Source organism: Cetorhinus maximus, chromosome 13, assembly GCF_964194155.1.
Source record: "Cetorhinus maximus chromosome 13, sCetMax3.hap1.1, whole genome shotgun sequence".
Lineage (NCBI taxonomy): Eukaryota > Metazoa > Chordata > Chondrichthyes > Lamniformes > Cetorhinidae > Cetorhinus > Cetorhinus maximus.
This window is the reverse complement of record NC_135891.1, coordinates 115724804-115741184: the sequence shown is the minus strand read 5'-3', so window position 1 is coordinate 115741184 and position 16381 is coordinate 115724804. Positions and strand designations below refer to the sequence as shown.

Genomic DNA, 16381 nt, shown 5'->3' with positions numbered 1-16381 from the left:
TAGGTAAAGTTGGAAGGATAGCACTGATAATCAAAGAGGGCATTGGTGCAAGAGTTACAGATGACCTTAGATCAGGATGTAGAATCAGTTTGGGTGGAGATGAGGAATAGCAGGGGAAAAAAGTCATTAGTGGAAGTGGTCTACAGGCCCCCTAACAGTAGCCACAGTATAGGACAAAGTTTTCAAGAGAAAATATCGTGTGCTTATGATAAATGGACAGCAATAATCATGGGTGATTTTGATCTACGTATAAACTGGAAAAATCAGGTTGGCAGTAGTAACCTGGATGAAGAGTTTTTAGAATGCTTTCGAGATAGTTTCTTAGAGCAGCATGTTCTGGAACCAACCAGAGAGCAGGTTATATTAGATTTGGTATTGTGTAACGTGACAGGATTAATTAATGACCTCAGAGTAAAGGCAACCCTAGGTAGCAGCGACCACAATATAATTGAATTTTACATCCAGTTTGAAAGGGAGAAGAGTGGGTCTAAGACTAGTATCTTAAACTTAAATAAGGACAACTATGTGGGGATGAAAGCTGAGCTTGCTGAAGTGAACTGGGAAAGTAAGTTAGAGGATAGATCAATAGAGAAGCAGTGGCAGACATTTAAGGGAATATTTCAGAGTATTCAGAATAAGTACATTCCTATTATAAAGAAAAATTCTAAGGGGTGGACCCAACATCCGTGGTTTACCAAAGAAGTTAAGATAATCATCAAACTTAAGGAAAAAGCATACAACTCCTCAAAGTTGAGTAGCAAGACAGATGATTGGGCAGAATATAAAGAATGGCAGAGAATGATTAAAAGGTTAATCAGGAGAAAGAAATCAGAGTAGAGCAAGCTAGATAGAAATATAAAAAACGGATAGCAAGAGTTTCTAAAAGGGAAAAGAGTAAGTAAAGTGAGTGTTGGTCCTCTAGAGAGTGACTGTGGGGAGTTAATAGTAGATAATAAGGAAATGGCAGGAGAAATGAACAAATATTTTGCTTCTGTTTCCACTACAGAGGATACAAAAAACATTCCAGTAATAGCTGCAAATCAGGAGGTGAAAGGGAGAGAGGAAATTGAAATCATGAGGGAAATGGTAATTCGGCCAGTAATGGCCATCACCCTCTCAGGGGCACGATAACCCTTGCTCCCCAGAGCAATATGCCATCCTGGCAGGTAAGCTCATATCTGCGATTGAAATAAGACTTCATATCATCCGACTTTGGTTCGCCTGACCATCCATTCAAGACTTGCTCCCGGATGTGAGATAAAAGCCGATCACTGCTTATCGACTCATGGATTTGTTTGGCCTGGACAGGGGCAGGAATCCAGAAAAATTAGCATTAAGACAAGTTCCTGGGCAATTGGAACCTTCGTGTTGTTATCTGGCAGGGGAAGGCAGCTCAGCAAATCAGTATGTGCGACCTGGCTTCCCGACCGGTGAATAAGAAGTGTACTCGTAAGCAGCCAAAGTCAGTGCCCACCTCTAGATATGAGCAGATGCGATGGGGGGAGTATCACCTTATCCTCTCCAAATGATCCCAGCAGAGGCTGATATAATGTGAAAATGGCAACCGTGGAGATATTGATGGAAATTCCGAATACCAAACACAACAGACAAGCCTCCTTCTCAATGTGAGAATATCGTCTCTCTGCAGCACTGAGCGTGTGAGATGTGTAACCAATGGGTTGTTCAGAGCCATCCACCATCCAATGTGAAAGTATAGCCCCCACTCCATAAGGGGATGCGTTGCAAGTTAAAATCAATTGTTTCTTTGGGTCAAAGCGGACCAGTTGGGCCAATGATCTTAACAATTGCTTTACCTTCAGAAACGCCTCCTGGTGTGGAGCTTACCAAATCCATTTATGGATTTTCTTAAGCAATGCATATAAAAGGAGCCAGTACAGTTGATAGGTTTGGGAGAAAATCGCCCATACTATCTGCTCATGCCTAAGAAGGCCTTTATTCTGTAGTGTTTCTCGGTGCATGTGCCTCGCGAATAGCCTTGACATTTTCTTCCACGGGATGCAGGCCCTGTATGTTGACCTTACGGCCCAAGTAAACTACCCCTTTGGCTTGGAAAAGACACTTTTCACACTTCAAGCGTACCCCCGCTTGTAAGAAGCATTTCGGCAATTCCTCCAAATTAGCTAAGTACTTTTCGTCAGTTCACCCAGTGACTGAGACATCATCCAGATGAAGAACGACATGGGGCAGTCCCTGAAGCAGATTTTCCATGGTACGCTGGAAAAATAGCACACGCCGATGAGACCCCAAAGGGTAGTTGAGTATATTGATACAATCCTTGACGTGTATTGATGGTCATGAATTCCCTAGAGCCTTCTTCCAACTCTACCTGCTGGTAGGCGTGGCTTATGTCGGGTTTTGAATATGTGGTGCTCCTGCCAATTTCGAATATAATTAGTCAATCTTCAGTATCGGGTGTCTATCAAGTTTGGCCACTTTGTTCACAGTTAACTTATACTCACTGCGTAAGTGAACAGTTTGGTCTGGATTCAGTATGGGTACCGTGGGTGCTGCCCACACGGAAAATTGCACCGGTTGCAAGATACCCAACTCTCCAGCCTGTTTATCCCGGTCTCGGCCTTGTCTCATAGAGCATAAGGGACTGGTCTGCTTCTGATAAATCTGGGGTTTGCATTAGTGTCGACGTGGATCTTGGCTTGTAGCCCACGAATCCTTCCTAGCTCCTCCTCACTGAAAATGGAAGTGTACTTTTGTAACAATTCCTGCAAGTTTCTCGTTCTGATTCTAAAAAAGCTCAACCCATTGCAATTTAATCTTTTTGAGCCAGTTGCGGCCAGTTAAACTGGGGACCAGCCAAGTTCCTACTATAAAGGGGTAAATTCGTAGACTGATCCTTATACTGCACCTGGACTCGACATATCCCTTTCACTCTTATCTCTTCACCAGTATATGTTTTTAATTTAGTGCCCGATTCTTTCATCCTTAAAGGATGGACTCCTTTATTCAAGTGTCTGAAAGCATGTTCTCCTATGACGGACATTGATGCCTCAGTATCGACCTCTGTCTTAATGGCTTGTTCATTGACTCTAATGATTACCTGGATTGGCTCAGTTTTACCCACTTTCAGGTTGTATAATGAATTAATATCAGATTCTGCTTCCTCTGGTTCTTCAATGAGACAGATTTTGCGATCTCTACCTTTGTTTTTAAAATGCTGTCTCAGACGATCTTGACGGTGCCGCGTTACATGACCGCTGCGGTAGCAGGAAAAGCATTCGACATTTCTAAACCATTGATTGCCTGCAGGCTGCCTGGATGCATTTCTCTCATTAATGTCGTGGGTTCTCACTGTCATACTATGCGTAGTGGGCATTTCCCGCCTTTCTGCAGTGTCTAATGTTTCACACCTTTTGTTACCATCCCAACCACCCCCTGCAAGATGGACAGTGCCATTTTGTGTATCTTTTATTGCCTCCAAGTCTCTAACAGCGCTCTCCATGGCTGTTGCCAATTCTAATGCCTCACTGAAGTCTAGATTAGCTTCAGATAGCAATCACTTTTGAATAGCATCATCCCCAATTCCGCATATCAATTGATCTCTCATTTGTTGAAGTTTCGAACTCACAATATTCCGTTAATTTCATTAAAGCAGCTACATAGCCAGCGATTGTCCCTATTGGAAGCCTATTCCTTGAATTGAATTTAAAACGCTGCATAGTGACTGAGGGCTTTGGCTTTAGGTTGCTAACTCGCCGAAAGTCTTTGTATCGGGGGTGTTAGGTGATGCGAGGCTCCGGATCAGCCCATACATTATGCTCCCACGTGAGGACAAAACAATCGCCCTCTTCTTGCCCTCCCCCACGATGTTGTTAGCGGTAAAGAAGAACGCTAGGCGCTTGACGTAATGCGACCAGTCATCGGAAATGGGTTGAATGGTTCAAGATGCCCAAACTGCGGCATACTCAATGACTAAGGAGACTGCGCTTTCAAACAGCTTTCAAGGTAGTGGCGAAGTAACATAGCTGGCTTGCTGCAGCTTTATTGACTGCCCTCAATGGATCCAGTTTATCCTCATCTCCAGTTTTAATTTTTTCGGTTATCAGGTTTGCTTTGCCCAGCAAACACCAGCTGCGCCCTTGATAGCAACACATTAGTTGGTGCTTGAAACAGTATAGGCAGAGAGAGATCGATTAACTGAACAAACACTGGTGGTTTATTGGAACTAAGAACAGAGCACTAGCACTATGTGTGCTTGTTCAGTCACCTCCAGCTCTAGACTTAGTTACCCAAGTAGCCCACACTGTGTAGCGATTGGTCAATACAGTCCCATGGTCAATTAACTACATTCTCTTAAAAGGTACATAGCACTCCACTTTACCACAATTTATTAATGACTATCTTATATTTAGGATCCTCAGTTTTGCTTCGTCCTACAAGTGGGAACATCTTCTCTATGTCTACCCTGCCAAACGATTCCATAACTTTAAAGAACTCTATTAGGACGCTAAATAGTTTTACTTTAAAGGAAACCATTTTACATATCTGACTGGAATGCTCTAGATGGTGTGGAAATATTTTAAAATAACAATCTTTTATGACGTCAGTTCAGGCATAACAAAAGCTTGCCCTTCAGATTGAATGGAATCCTAGCCAAAGCTCCTATTCACACGTTGGACTTGTTATATCCTCTTATCCCAACTGTCTGAGACTGTATATACAAACATATGGACATATGAATTAGGAACAGGAGGCCATTCATCCCCTCAAGACTGTCCACCCATTCAATAAGGTCATGGCTAATCTGATTCTGGCCTCAACTCCACATTCCGCCCACCCCAATAAATTCTTGGCTAACAAGGGAGTCAAAGGTTATCTACCTCGGCCTTAAAAATGTTCAATTATCCTGCCTCTACCACTCTCTGGTGAAGAGAGATCCACAGGCTCATGACCCTCAGAGGAAATAAATTCTCCTCATCTCCTTCTTAAATAGGAGACCCTTTCATTTTAAATGGTGCCCCCGAGTTCTGGCTGAACCAGACCAATCCCAACCTGGTTGCGTTTGTGTCGAGATTCGGACCACATGTCCGTCACTGAGTCCACCTATTTTCACCACAGTAACATTGCCTGCCTCTACCCTGCCTCTGCTGCTGATACCTTCATCTAGGTCTTTGTTACCTCTAGACTCAACTATTCCAACACACTCCTGGCTGGTTCCCCCACATTCTACTCTCCATAAAACTGAAGTGATCCAAAACTCTGCTGGAGTCTCCTGACTTGCACTATCCCGCTCACCCATCACCCCTGTGCTCGCAGACCTAAACAGACTCCACCCCCTTGATGCGCCACATCATGGTTTGGGGGCAACATGGCGCCTGGCATTGAGTGGAACAGAGGCTGTGCAGGGGGACGCCAAGGGCCTTATGCCCCTCGGCAGCTTCTTCCCCACCCTCATCCTGAGATGTGACATCAAGTGGAAGCTAAAGAGGCTGTGACCATAGAATTCCTGCCATTCCCAAAATTCCCTTCCCTCACTTCAACCCACACCTTCTGCTTTCAGATACAGAAGAGCTGCTTCCTGCAAATCTTCAGCAAGGGCAATAAGAGGAAGGTCTACCCCATGAAAGAGACAACAATCCACCGTCACTTGTCCTGACCATCACAGCTGAGATACTGGCACCACAAGGAGCTTAGGAGGTTTTATAGAGTTGTGGTCAGCACAAGGTGAGTCAGCAGCTACAGGTGGGCGGCAGCCAGGCCAACAGGGGAAGGTTGCCCCTCTGCCAGCTCCCCCAAAGTGCCAGTTTTGCTGCTGGGGACTGTGAGGATTGTGATGGAGCAGCAGACAGGATAAGGCTGATGGGCACACACATTGAGATGCCTGGTGAGTTGACAGGCCTGCCAGTCTGTTGTCCCTTGTTGATGTCCCTCAGCACAGGCAGCACAGGCTGCTGTCACTCGTCTCCAGATGGAGCAGTCTGGACCTGGGCTTTCGAAGCCCAGAGCTATTCAAGCAGGCCAGGCCAGGCCATCAGCAGTCACCTCATTGAAAGTCAGCAGGACCCACCAACCATCCTGGAGCCACTGAGGTGGCAGTGTGCAGGCGCACAAAGGCAAACTCTAAACACGCATACAAATGAACAAGGGTGAACAGTTCATACCCCCTTCCTCCCTCCCTCTTCCACCTCTCCTCCCTAACCCATCCACCCCCACCCCACACCCTTCCTCACTACCACTTCCCTACCCCCTCCAAAACTCCCTACCCCATTTCCCCCTTACAGCCTCCCCATCTGCACCCTCCTCCCTACCCACCGTCCACCCCCACCCCTCCCAAATGGTCTCATGTGCAGATGAACGAGGGCGAATAATTCATATCCCCTCCCCCTCCCTCCAGCACTCCTCCCCTCCTGAAGTGTAGTCACTGTTGTAATGTCGGAGACACAGCAATGTAGGATCACATTCACATCCCTCTTTGTATTAACATTGCTAGAACACGCTGGCAGCGCGCAGTTAGAGGCTGCTTGATCTTAACTAATCCAATTTTTAAATAAATGTGGAAAATATTTATTTGATTATTAAGCCAAACATCATTGTCTCACAAATACGATGAACAATATAAACAGATTGTTTAAATGGAGGAAGAAGGATAGTACATCAGCATCAGAGTCCAACATATACAAAGATGGCACAACCCTCATCGAAATTTAAATGACAGGGAAATGGGGGAGTTAAGCCCACAGCTTTGACAAAAGGAAATAGTTCAAGAGGGAACACAATTCAGTTTGGGCTGCCTATTGGAATGAAGGATCAGGGATGCCATTCAGCCCATCTCGTTCATCCATCCCCCTAGCTCATCATCTGCTCACCCCATATTACAGCAGCCAAGTGCCTCATTAATGATTTGGAGTTGCTTCATTCCGTCCTTTATCCAAGGACAACTCGAGACATTGGTTCTTGATAGAACACTGAACAACATCAGTTCTGAATTCTCAGTGTCGTCCAATGTGGAAATACTTTTAACCCTGAATGCTCTGGGTGGGGGTAAAGGGGGAGGGAAAGAAGTGGTAAACCAAATAGAAATATCGTCCAGCCATAAAAAGTTGGATCAAACTCTCCCCGGTGATCTCAGAGTGTGCATGGCTGAGTGTTCAGCGGTGAATGAATTCATCCACCAAAGCAGCAGAATGTCAAAGATTGGTGTTGGGTGAGGATGGGCAGTTCCTGATCATTCTATGATAAGCTTTGCTGCAAGTGTGTTTACGGGGGCATCGGACAAGGTGAGCAATGGACAGAGCTGTGATGCCTCATATGGTGGAACATCCTACCGGTATTCACCAATTTTTTAAAAATAAATGAAGAAAATATTTATTTGATTTTTCTGCCAAACATCATTGTCTCGCAAATACAATGAACAATATAAACAGATTGTTTAAATGCAGGAAGAAGGATAGTACATCAGCATCAGAGTCCAACATATACAAAGATGGCAGAACCCTCATCGAATTGGTGAGTGGGTTGTGGTGGAAAGGGAATGAGTTAACTATTAAATCAAGATATTCGCCCTTCAAGACATATCAGAAATACAACGCAAAACTTAGAGTTCTCTGCATAAGTTTTTTTATAAATATGAATATCATGTCCCACACACAGTGTTGCCAATATATTCTGCTGTGATTCACTAATTGCTTATGCCCACGTTTTCTGTGGTGATCTGCCACATTTTAGGCTGCTGTTGTGCACAGCCTCCCACATCAGCAATAGCTCATAGGGCTTAAAGCGGTGCACGAGGATGAGCTCGCGGTAATAGCATGGGTTGAATGAGTCATCCCGGGGAGACGGAACCCTCACTCCGATCACCCGGAATCCCATGTGTGATTTGGGGGCCAGCCCAGCTTTCTCCAGACACATGCCAAAGAACACGTCATCGATGGGGAGGAACTCGATTATGCCGGCCATTTTGTAGACGATGCCAGCCGTGTGCCTGGACATGAGGATGCCCCCTCCAGCAATGTAGGGAGGGTAGGATTTGGAAGTGGTCACCAGCTCCGAGACGTAATACTTGCTCCACTTTTCACGGATGGGACCCACCATATAAATGAGATATCCCACATACAGGTGCTGACTAGCGTCCATGCTCAGCAAATACTCCACCATATTGTCAGTATTGACAAAGACATCATCATCTCCATTGAAAATGAATTGGGCCTTGGGACAATGGTGGTCCAGCCACTCCATCAGTTTGTACTGCTTGAGAGTGAGGTTGAAGAAGGTGTCTAGGAAATCCCACTGCAAGATGTCCTGATGTTGCCGGTTCTCCAAATCCAGTAACCGATTCAGTTTCCACTGTTCATGTTGGTCAGTGGAGACGGCAGTGATGAAGACCCTCCTGATTTGGACCCCTCGGAATTCTTGCTCTTTCCCCCAGGTCCTCCTCACCATTTCTCGCCGATCGTGATTAATGGGGTTAGATTTAATCACCAGAAGCAAGAAGACATTTTGGGACCTTTCTCGACCCCCGCACTTCTCTGGAACATTCTGAATGAGGTTGAATTCCCTGCAGTGTTTGTACTTTAGAAAGTCCTTTATGTGCGGCGGTTCCTTTGCGAAATTGATCAGATTCAAGACGCTCGCATTTTCTTTGCACAAGGCAGCAGGTTTTGGTTTCTCTGTGCTGATGTTTTGTGAGCTGATGGGATGGATGGTTTGCTTGGGAACATCATCAATTCGCTGCGATGGACTGTCATGGGTGAAAATGAAAACCAATCCCAGAATTCCAATACATACCAGTGCAACTTTTTCAAATAATCTGAAATGATGTCTCATCCTTTACCTGTCAGAGAAAATAAAGACAGGTGAGGGGATTAAAGAAAAGAAAGCTGGAACTTGCATTTATATAGCTGCCTTTCATTATCTCAGGAAATCCCAAAGTGCTTAAAAAAATGACAAGTTTTGTTTTTGGGCTAATGATCTGAGGACACAGGTTGAAATCCCACCTCAGCAGCTAGCAGAGTTTAAATTCACTTCATAAAAATTAATCCGAAATTCAAAGCTAGTCTCAGTAATGGTGACCATAAAACTACAAGATTCCTGTAAAAAAAAATCTCGTTCACTAATGCCCTTTAGGGAAGGAAATCTGCTGTTTTTTGTAATATGATGCATGGAGGTGTCTCAGCGATGAGATCTTAAGATTTGTATATTTAAACATAAACCGTTTATTGTTTAACTATTTACGGCTCCCACGTTACTGTCATGCACGGTGCCGTTACCTCCATGCAGGCTGGTTCCAGAGTGTTCTGTCTCAGCTGTTCTCCCAGTCTATTACAATGTGATTCTCTGCATCATACCGTGAGCGTTGCTAGTCTCCAGTCCCACAATAACCCTTGCTCTGCTGAGTACCTTTACATTACAATGGCATGCAGGCACATCATACAACAGCCCCTTTTCTTCACCAAAGAAAACTTTCCCTTCCAAGGAATATAACTATTTGTAATACAATCTTTACTTGCTATCTCTCTCCCCCATCTCAAATCTCTGACTTTATAAATTCAGACGTCCTTGAGGCTTGATAGTTCTTCCACATCTCGGTCCATCATGTTTGAGGGAATGGGTAGTAGTATTCTGTGTTTCCAGTATCTTCAGAACTTATCTTCGCTGCTGCAAGATCTTTAGAAGCAACCACCACTGCCAACCATGTCGTGGTCCTTCACGGTCTCAGCCACCATGTATGTTGGGGGTCTCAATGTAGACCTCAAGGGATCTGTCTCTATGCTAAGCAAGATATTGAGACTCACGAGGATTCTGACGGAACACAATTACATGAAGTTTATTACTAGCAACAACTATATACAGCTCGGCACAGGCTGTGATCTAGCCTGGGTCCTAACAGTTACATAGGCTGATTACTTGACTATATGTCTGACTCATAAGGTACACAAAGTCTTACTGATAGAGTCAGAGGCAGTAGTGAACATCTGCAGTACAGATCACAGGCAATAGTGAACACCTAACATGGAGGCTGCACCATTTATCCTCTGGCCGTACACATGGTGATGTCATGGTACTGTCACTATACATCTTCTTAAAGGTACGTGTATGCATGCCAATGCAAATGATGACAGTATCACAACACTATCCTTACCCAATGTGGCCTACATGTGACTCCAGGCCTTCTGAAATGGCCCAGCAAGCCGCTCAGTTAGGGCCATTTAGGGACAGGCAATAAATGCTGCCCTTGTCAGGGCTGTCCAACTCCTGAGATTAAACTAAAAAAACCATAAGGCGTGATGCTCTTTGGATGTAAGGAGGGTCTGAAGACGGGTGGGGAGGCAGGTTTACGTGGTGAGCTGGAATGATACACTCCTGCTCCTCAGAACTACAAGCAGTTCTGGCCTCCCTTCAGCCCCAAGGCCCCAGAACCTGGGGGGCCAGGGTTAAAGCTGCAAAACAAGTAAAATTTGAGGCAAGCAGCCTCTTTCCAATATTTAAATTAATAATTGAAATTAATATTTATTGCATGGCTCACCCACCTATCCAACTTCCTTAAACCCAGAAGTGAAAAGGTTGGCATGAAACTTGAGATTTTTACACATTTAACATCCCACCCGACTCGCTACCCACCCAGATTTTAGCCAATGAACTCCCCCACTCTGTGCCTTCGTAACCTGATTGGTTGAGGAGGCATGGTGTTGTTTCCTTCTGTTCACACATGTGCCGGGCTCCCTATAAAAGACACTGACCACCCCCACCCTCCCACCAACACACCTGCCAGTTCCCAAACTGCTCCTGGGGCTGGTGCCTCCTCCAGAGCATTACCCGCTGGACAGGCAGCAAAACCTGTCATTCAGGCTGACTCCAGGGAAGGGACCTACGAGAAAAAGAGGCTCCTGTACAGCCTGTGGGTAAAGCTCCTGAACAAGCTCCTTTCCCATCACACTCACAAACTCATCCCAGTTAATAGTGGAGCCACCAAGTCTAACTCAGGAAGTACAAATTAGAATGGCCGAAATCTCCCCAGGAGAGGTAACCACTGTTGGAGTGCCACTGTGTCTGGAAATTTCCTCAACGTCATCGTGCTCCGCATTTCTACCGGGGCCTTCCAAACTCGGATGTCCCAGAAATCAGGAGCGCAGAGTCCGATGGAGAACTCCATCGGATTGTAGAGGTTGGGGAAATCAGAACACACACCCTTATTAGGACACTAACTGCTGTATGGAAAGTTTAAAAGTCCTGTCTCAACGTTAGTGAATGGGCGAGTGAGTGAATGGGTAGGTGTGTAGGGAGGGTGAGGTGGGTAGGGGGTAAGCAGGTGGGTAGGGGGTAAGCAGGTGGGCAGATAGTCATGTCATAGTCGGAACGTAGTCTGAAGGGGGTGGGGATTGTGCTTGGGCCAGGGGTCTGCATGGGGGGGCCAGTTGTGTACTTAAAAAGGAATTAGACTGGGCTTTGATCCGTCTAACCTTTCCTGGGTAACTATCCAGGTAAGTACCACCAAACTGCCCAAAGTCTCCGAACTCGAACCCCAGAGCCAGAGACATCACAGAGGGTCCCGAAGAGCAGGGGAATTGCCCATTGGAAGTTGAAACTTCCTGGGTATCCGTTCATCAGGACTTCCACAGGGTCCCAACGCACAACCCAGTCATACGTGTTAATTTGCTGATCAGGCATAAGACCATAAGACATAGGAGCAGAAATTAGGCCATTCGGCCCATCGAGTCTGCTCCGCCATTCAATCATAGCTGATAAGTTTCTCAACCCCATTCTCCCGCCTTCTCCCCGTAACCTTTGATCCCCTTACCAATCAAGAACCTATCTCGGTCTTAAATATACTCAATGACCTGGCCTCCACAGCCTTTTGTCTCAATGAATTCCATAGATTCACCACTCTCTGGCTAAAGAAGTTTCTCCTCATCTCTGTTCTAAAAGGTCTTCCCTTTACTCTGAGGCTGTGCCCTCGGGTCCTAGTCTCTCCTACTAATGGAAATATCTTCCCCATGTCCACTATCCAGGCCTTTCAGTATTCTGTAAGTTTCAATCAGATTCCCCCTCATCCTTCTAAACTCCATCGAGTATAGACCCAGAGTCCTCAAACGTTAAGCCTTTCAGTCCTGGGATCATTCTTGTGAACCTCCTCTGGACCCTCTCCAGGACCAGAACATTCTTCCTGAGATACGGGGCCCAAAATTGCTCACAATATTATAAATGTGGTCTGACCAGAGCCTTATAAAGCCTCAGCAGCACATCCCTGCTTTTATATTCTAGTCCTCTCAAAATAAATGCCAACATCGCATTTGCCTTCCTAACTACCAACTCAACCTGCAAGTTAACCTTAAGAGAATGCTGGACTAGGACTCCCAAGTCCCTTTGCACTCCAGATTTCTGAATTCTCTCCCCATTTAGAAAATAGTCTATGCCTCTATTCTTCCTACCAAATTGCATGACCTCACATTTCCCCATGTTGTATTCCATCTGCCACTTCTTTGCCCATTCTCCTAACCTGTCCAAATCCTTCTGCAGCCTCCCCGCCTCCTCAATACTACCTGTCCCTCCACCTATCTTTGTATCATCTGCAAACTTAGCCAGAATGCCCTCAGTTCCTTCATCTAGATCATTAATGTATAAAGTGAAAAGTTGTGGTCCCAACACTGACCCCTGTGGAACTCCACTAGTCACCAGCCGCCATCCTGAGAAGGACCCCCTTATCCCCACTCTCTACCTCCTGCCAGACAGTCAATCTTCTATCCATGCTAGTACCTTGCCTTTAACGCCATGGGCTCTTATCTTACTGAGCAGCCTCCTGTGCGGCACCTTGTCAAAGGCCTTCTGGAAGTCTAAGTAGATAACATCCATTGGCTCTCCTTTGTCTAACCTACTTGTTACCTCCTCAAAGAATCTAACAGATTTGTCAGGCATGACCTCCCCTTGATGAAACCATGCTGACTTTGCCCGATTTTACCATGCACTTTCAAGTATTCTGAAATCTCATCCTTAATAATGGACTCTAAAATCTTACCAACGACTGAGGTCAGGCTAATCGGCCTGTAATTTCCCGGTATCTGGTAAAGGAAGAAGCTGAAGGCAGTGACAACCCGCCCCCCCACCACACAATGGAAACTGGTTCTTATATATATTCTCTAACCTTTCCCCAACTAATAACAGCCGCTCTTAATCACAACTAGAGCATGTACTCTGTCAAATCATTTGCAACTTTAACAGAACGTCTGGTATCCAGTGGTCCAGAGACTGGAAGAACTGGTCCAACATTTTATTCAATATAAAGTAATGTACAGAAAGCAAAATAAAGGGAGGGAAAGAAAAATGGGTTTGTGTGATGGAGAGAGATAGAGAGATAAAAGAGAGCTCTCTACCTCTATCCTCCTTTCAGACGCTCCTCAAAACCCAACTTTATGACCAAGCTTTTAGTCACCTGTCATAATGACTCTTTATTCTTTGGTTTGATGTTAGTTTTTGTCGGATAACATTTCAGTGAAGTACCTTGGGATTTATTACCACAGTAAACATGCTATATTAATAAGAGTTGCTGCTATTTGAGACAGTCCCTAGTTTACATGCCAAACGGAACCAGATACCAAAACGTGGATTTTTCGACATCTGTCTGTGGGAACACACCATCTACACGTTCCCCTTCAAACCATCCTGACTTGGAAATATATATCCATTCTTTCACTGTCACTGGGTTAAAATCCTACTGCTGTACGTACACCACACAGACTGCAGCAGTTCAAGGAGGCAGCTCACTATCACTTTCTCAGGGGCAATTAGGGATGGGTGCTATGATATGGCAGGTGGCATTTGCCAGGCTGACCAAATCCACAAGGGAAACATGGCCAGGCTATCACAACAGTTATGCAATTTGTATTTATTACAAGAAGGCTTGTGCACTGAAGTCAGAAGTAATGAATGCACTACTACCTTTAGAGATTTTAAAATGAAATTAAAACATTTAACAAAACAAGAAAAAATAACTTAAACACACACACACAAGATTAGAGGCATAACTTTCTACTTAACCACGGCACCCCCTGTTGCTATAAGGGAGGCATTTCACAATCTTCAGTTATAACTTTCTACTTAACCATGGCACCCCCTGTTGCTATAAGGGAGGCATTTCACAAGCTTTTCTCTCCCTCTCCGTCAACAATGGAAATCCAAGGCTTGCAACAAAATCTTGCTCTCTGGAATAACCAGGCACTTCTCTGGGGTGGCTAGAAGCTGCCTCCTTCACAGGACTGGGCTCGCAAAGCACCCTCTTCAAGATCACATGGCCACATACACCCCATAGAGCTTTTAATCTTTCCTTAAATATATTTTCCCCTTTCATCTTTAAACCCATTGTTTTTAAACTTTTTTTAATCGAAAGTTACCTTTCCCAGAATCTAAAAATCTTTCATGTTGTCTTCATGGCCACTACGTACAGGAAAAACAAACTTAATAACTTTGCTTTAATTTATGATCTTTGCCAGTTGTAAAACTTCCTTTTTTCCTCAATAACCAAAAATTCACTCCTCACTTAGCTCCCAATGCAAATTCCTATTCATGTAGTATTTACTGGTGTCCCATCTTAGTTCACTCATTTCCATTTCAAATGTCTGCTTTACACATAATCTTTTGATGATTTAAACCTTGCATTCCAGCTGTCTTCAGTCTAATTAAATTAATCCCACATACACAGCCCTCAAAGGTCTGCTTCACAGTATCCTGCAGTGCTATTGGAAAAAAATGATATTTTCTTTACACTTTTATATTAAGTAATGTGGACCAGTTGTGGTGTAACCCTATGTGGAGCCTGTTCCACCATGAGACATTGAGGTAAAAGAAGAACCCAGAACAAAGATATGTAAAGAACTGTACTGAACTGCACTGTGCATTCAAAACACAAAGCATGATGGTTAATTCAGTCAAGTGAAAGCCTTGCTAGAATTGGCAAGTTCTGCAAAATGACTGAAACTGTAGTGGGGGCCGTACCAGGGAAGATAAAAAGACTGAGCTTTTGTGTCGCCTTCTCCCAGTTCTGGAGATTGATAATGGTGCTGGAGATAACAAAGCAGAGTCAAGCTGGCCTTGGTACCTGAAGTGTGATCTTGAAAGGGGGCCTAGCTAGGGAACCAATTTAATGGATTAAAAGCAGGTTTTACCTTATATGCCACAGAATATACAAAAGAAGGTATAAGAGGAAGGAAGTCCACAGAACTCTCTCTACTGCCGTGGTTAGACCAATTTGGTCAAGCACTCAGAAGACTGCACGGTAGTTCATCATTGGATTGACCACTGAGACGGATTCTGACTAGCAGGGAAGCTAAGCAACTGGTATTATTGTGAGTATGTACTATTGCTTAGTGGTTTAATAAAGGTGCATCACCTTTGGTGAAACTTCATTCAAGTTGTGTCAGTGATATCCAGAGCAAAGACAAAATAACCTTTCAACCAGGTAGGGGGTCTTACAACAAGGACTGTGTGGTGGTCACTCCTACCAATATGTCATGGGCAAATGTATCTGTGGCAGGCAGATTACTGAGGATGAGGTTTTTCCTTCTTGTTGGTCCCCTCCCCCACCTGCCGCAGACCCAGTCTAGCAGCTACGTCCTTTAGGAGTCGGCAGGTCAGTCAGTTGTGGTACTAACAAGCCAATCTTGTTGATGGACATTGAAGTCCTCCACTCAGAGTACATTCTGAGCCCTTGCCACCCACAGTGCTTTCTCCAAGTGGTCTTCCACATGGAGGAGTACTGATTCATCAGCTGAGGATGGGGGAGTGGTGGGTGATGGGTAGTATGTGGTAATTAGCAGGAGGTTTCCTTGCCAATGTTTGACCATGAAACTTCATGGAGTCCAGAGTCAAATGCTGAGGACTCCCAAGGCAACTCCTTCCCAACTGTACACCACTGTGCTGCCACCTCTGGTGGGTCTGTCCTGCTGGTGGAACATAATCATACTGATGATGGAATCATATCTTAGAGACAATGTCAGGCTGTTGCTTGACTGTTCTGTGAGACAGCTCTCCCAATTTTGGCACAAACCCCCAGATGTTAGTAGGGAGGACTGGGCAGTTCTCTAGTTGTAATACATAGAAAACCAAGCTGAATATAGAAAGTGTTGGTGAAGGAGCTAGACCAGAACTGTGGAAAGGACGCAGCACAGGCCTGAGTATCTGCTTAATAGCTCGTTTATTTACACTACTTACAGCATGTACAAAGTGAGTTGTCAAGATGGCATATTGCCCTTTAGGGTTGTCCAGCTGCCCCTTGCAGTAACTAGCACATAACTGCTAAATGATAGTGCCACATTATTTGCCCATAGATTAGCATATTCATTCCGTTAACCCTTAATACTACAGAAATTATAGAGGAGATGTACAAAATGTTAAGGGCTGAGGACTAACAGAGGGCAGG

At 44.8% G+C, this 16381-nt stretch overlaps 1 protein-coding gene across 3 annotated transcripts in view; it reads right to left on the bottom strand.

The window, feature by feature from the left end:
• The window catches only part of LOC144688991 (N-acetyllactosaminide beta-1,3-N-acetylglucosaminyltransferase 3-like), a 113151-nt gene that overhangs the window by 36379 nt on the left and 60391 nt on the right, over positions 1–16381 (bottom strand). The window contains exons 1-2 of one of the 3 annotated variants that reach the window (XM_078556079.1): positions 10115–10240; positions 7315–8806 (exon numbers count right to left, since the gene is read on the bottom strand). The exons of 1 other annotated variant lie outside the window; for it this stretch is intronic. In XM_078556079.1, the coding sequence (XP_078412205.1) occupies positions 7663–8799 (1137 nt within the window). In that variant the 5' untranslated portion in view covers positions 8800–8806; positions 10115–10240 and the 3' untranslated portion in view covers positions 7315–7662. Of the gene's footprint in view, positions 1–7314; positions 8807–10114; positions 10241–16381 lie in introns of those variants that run through there. One more of the 3 variants, XM_078556078.1, reaches the window with a different exon arrangement.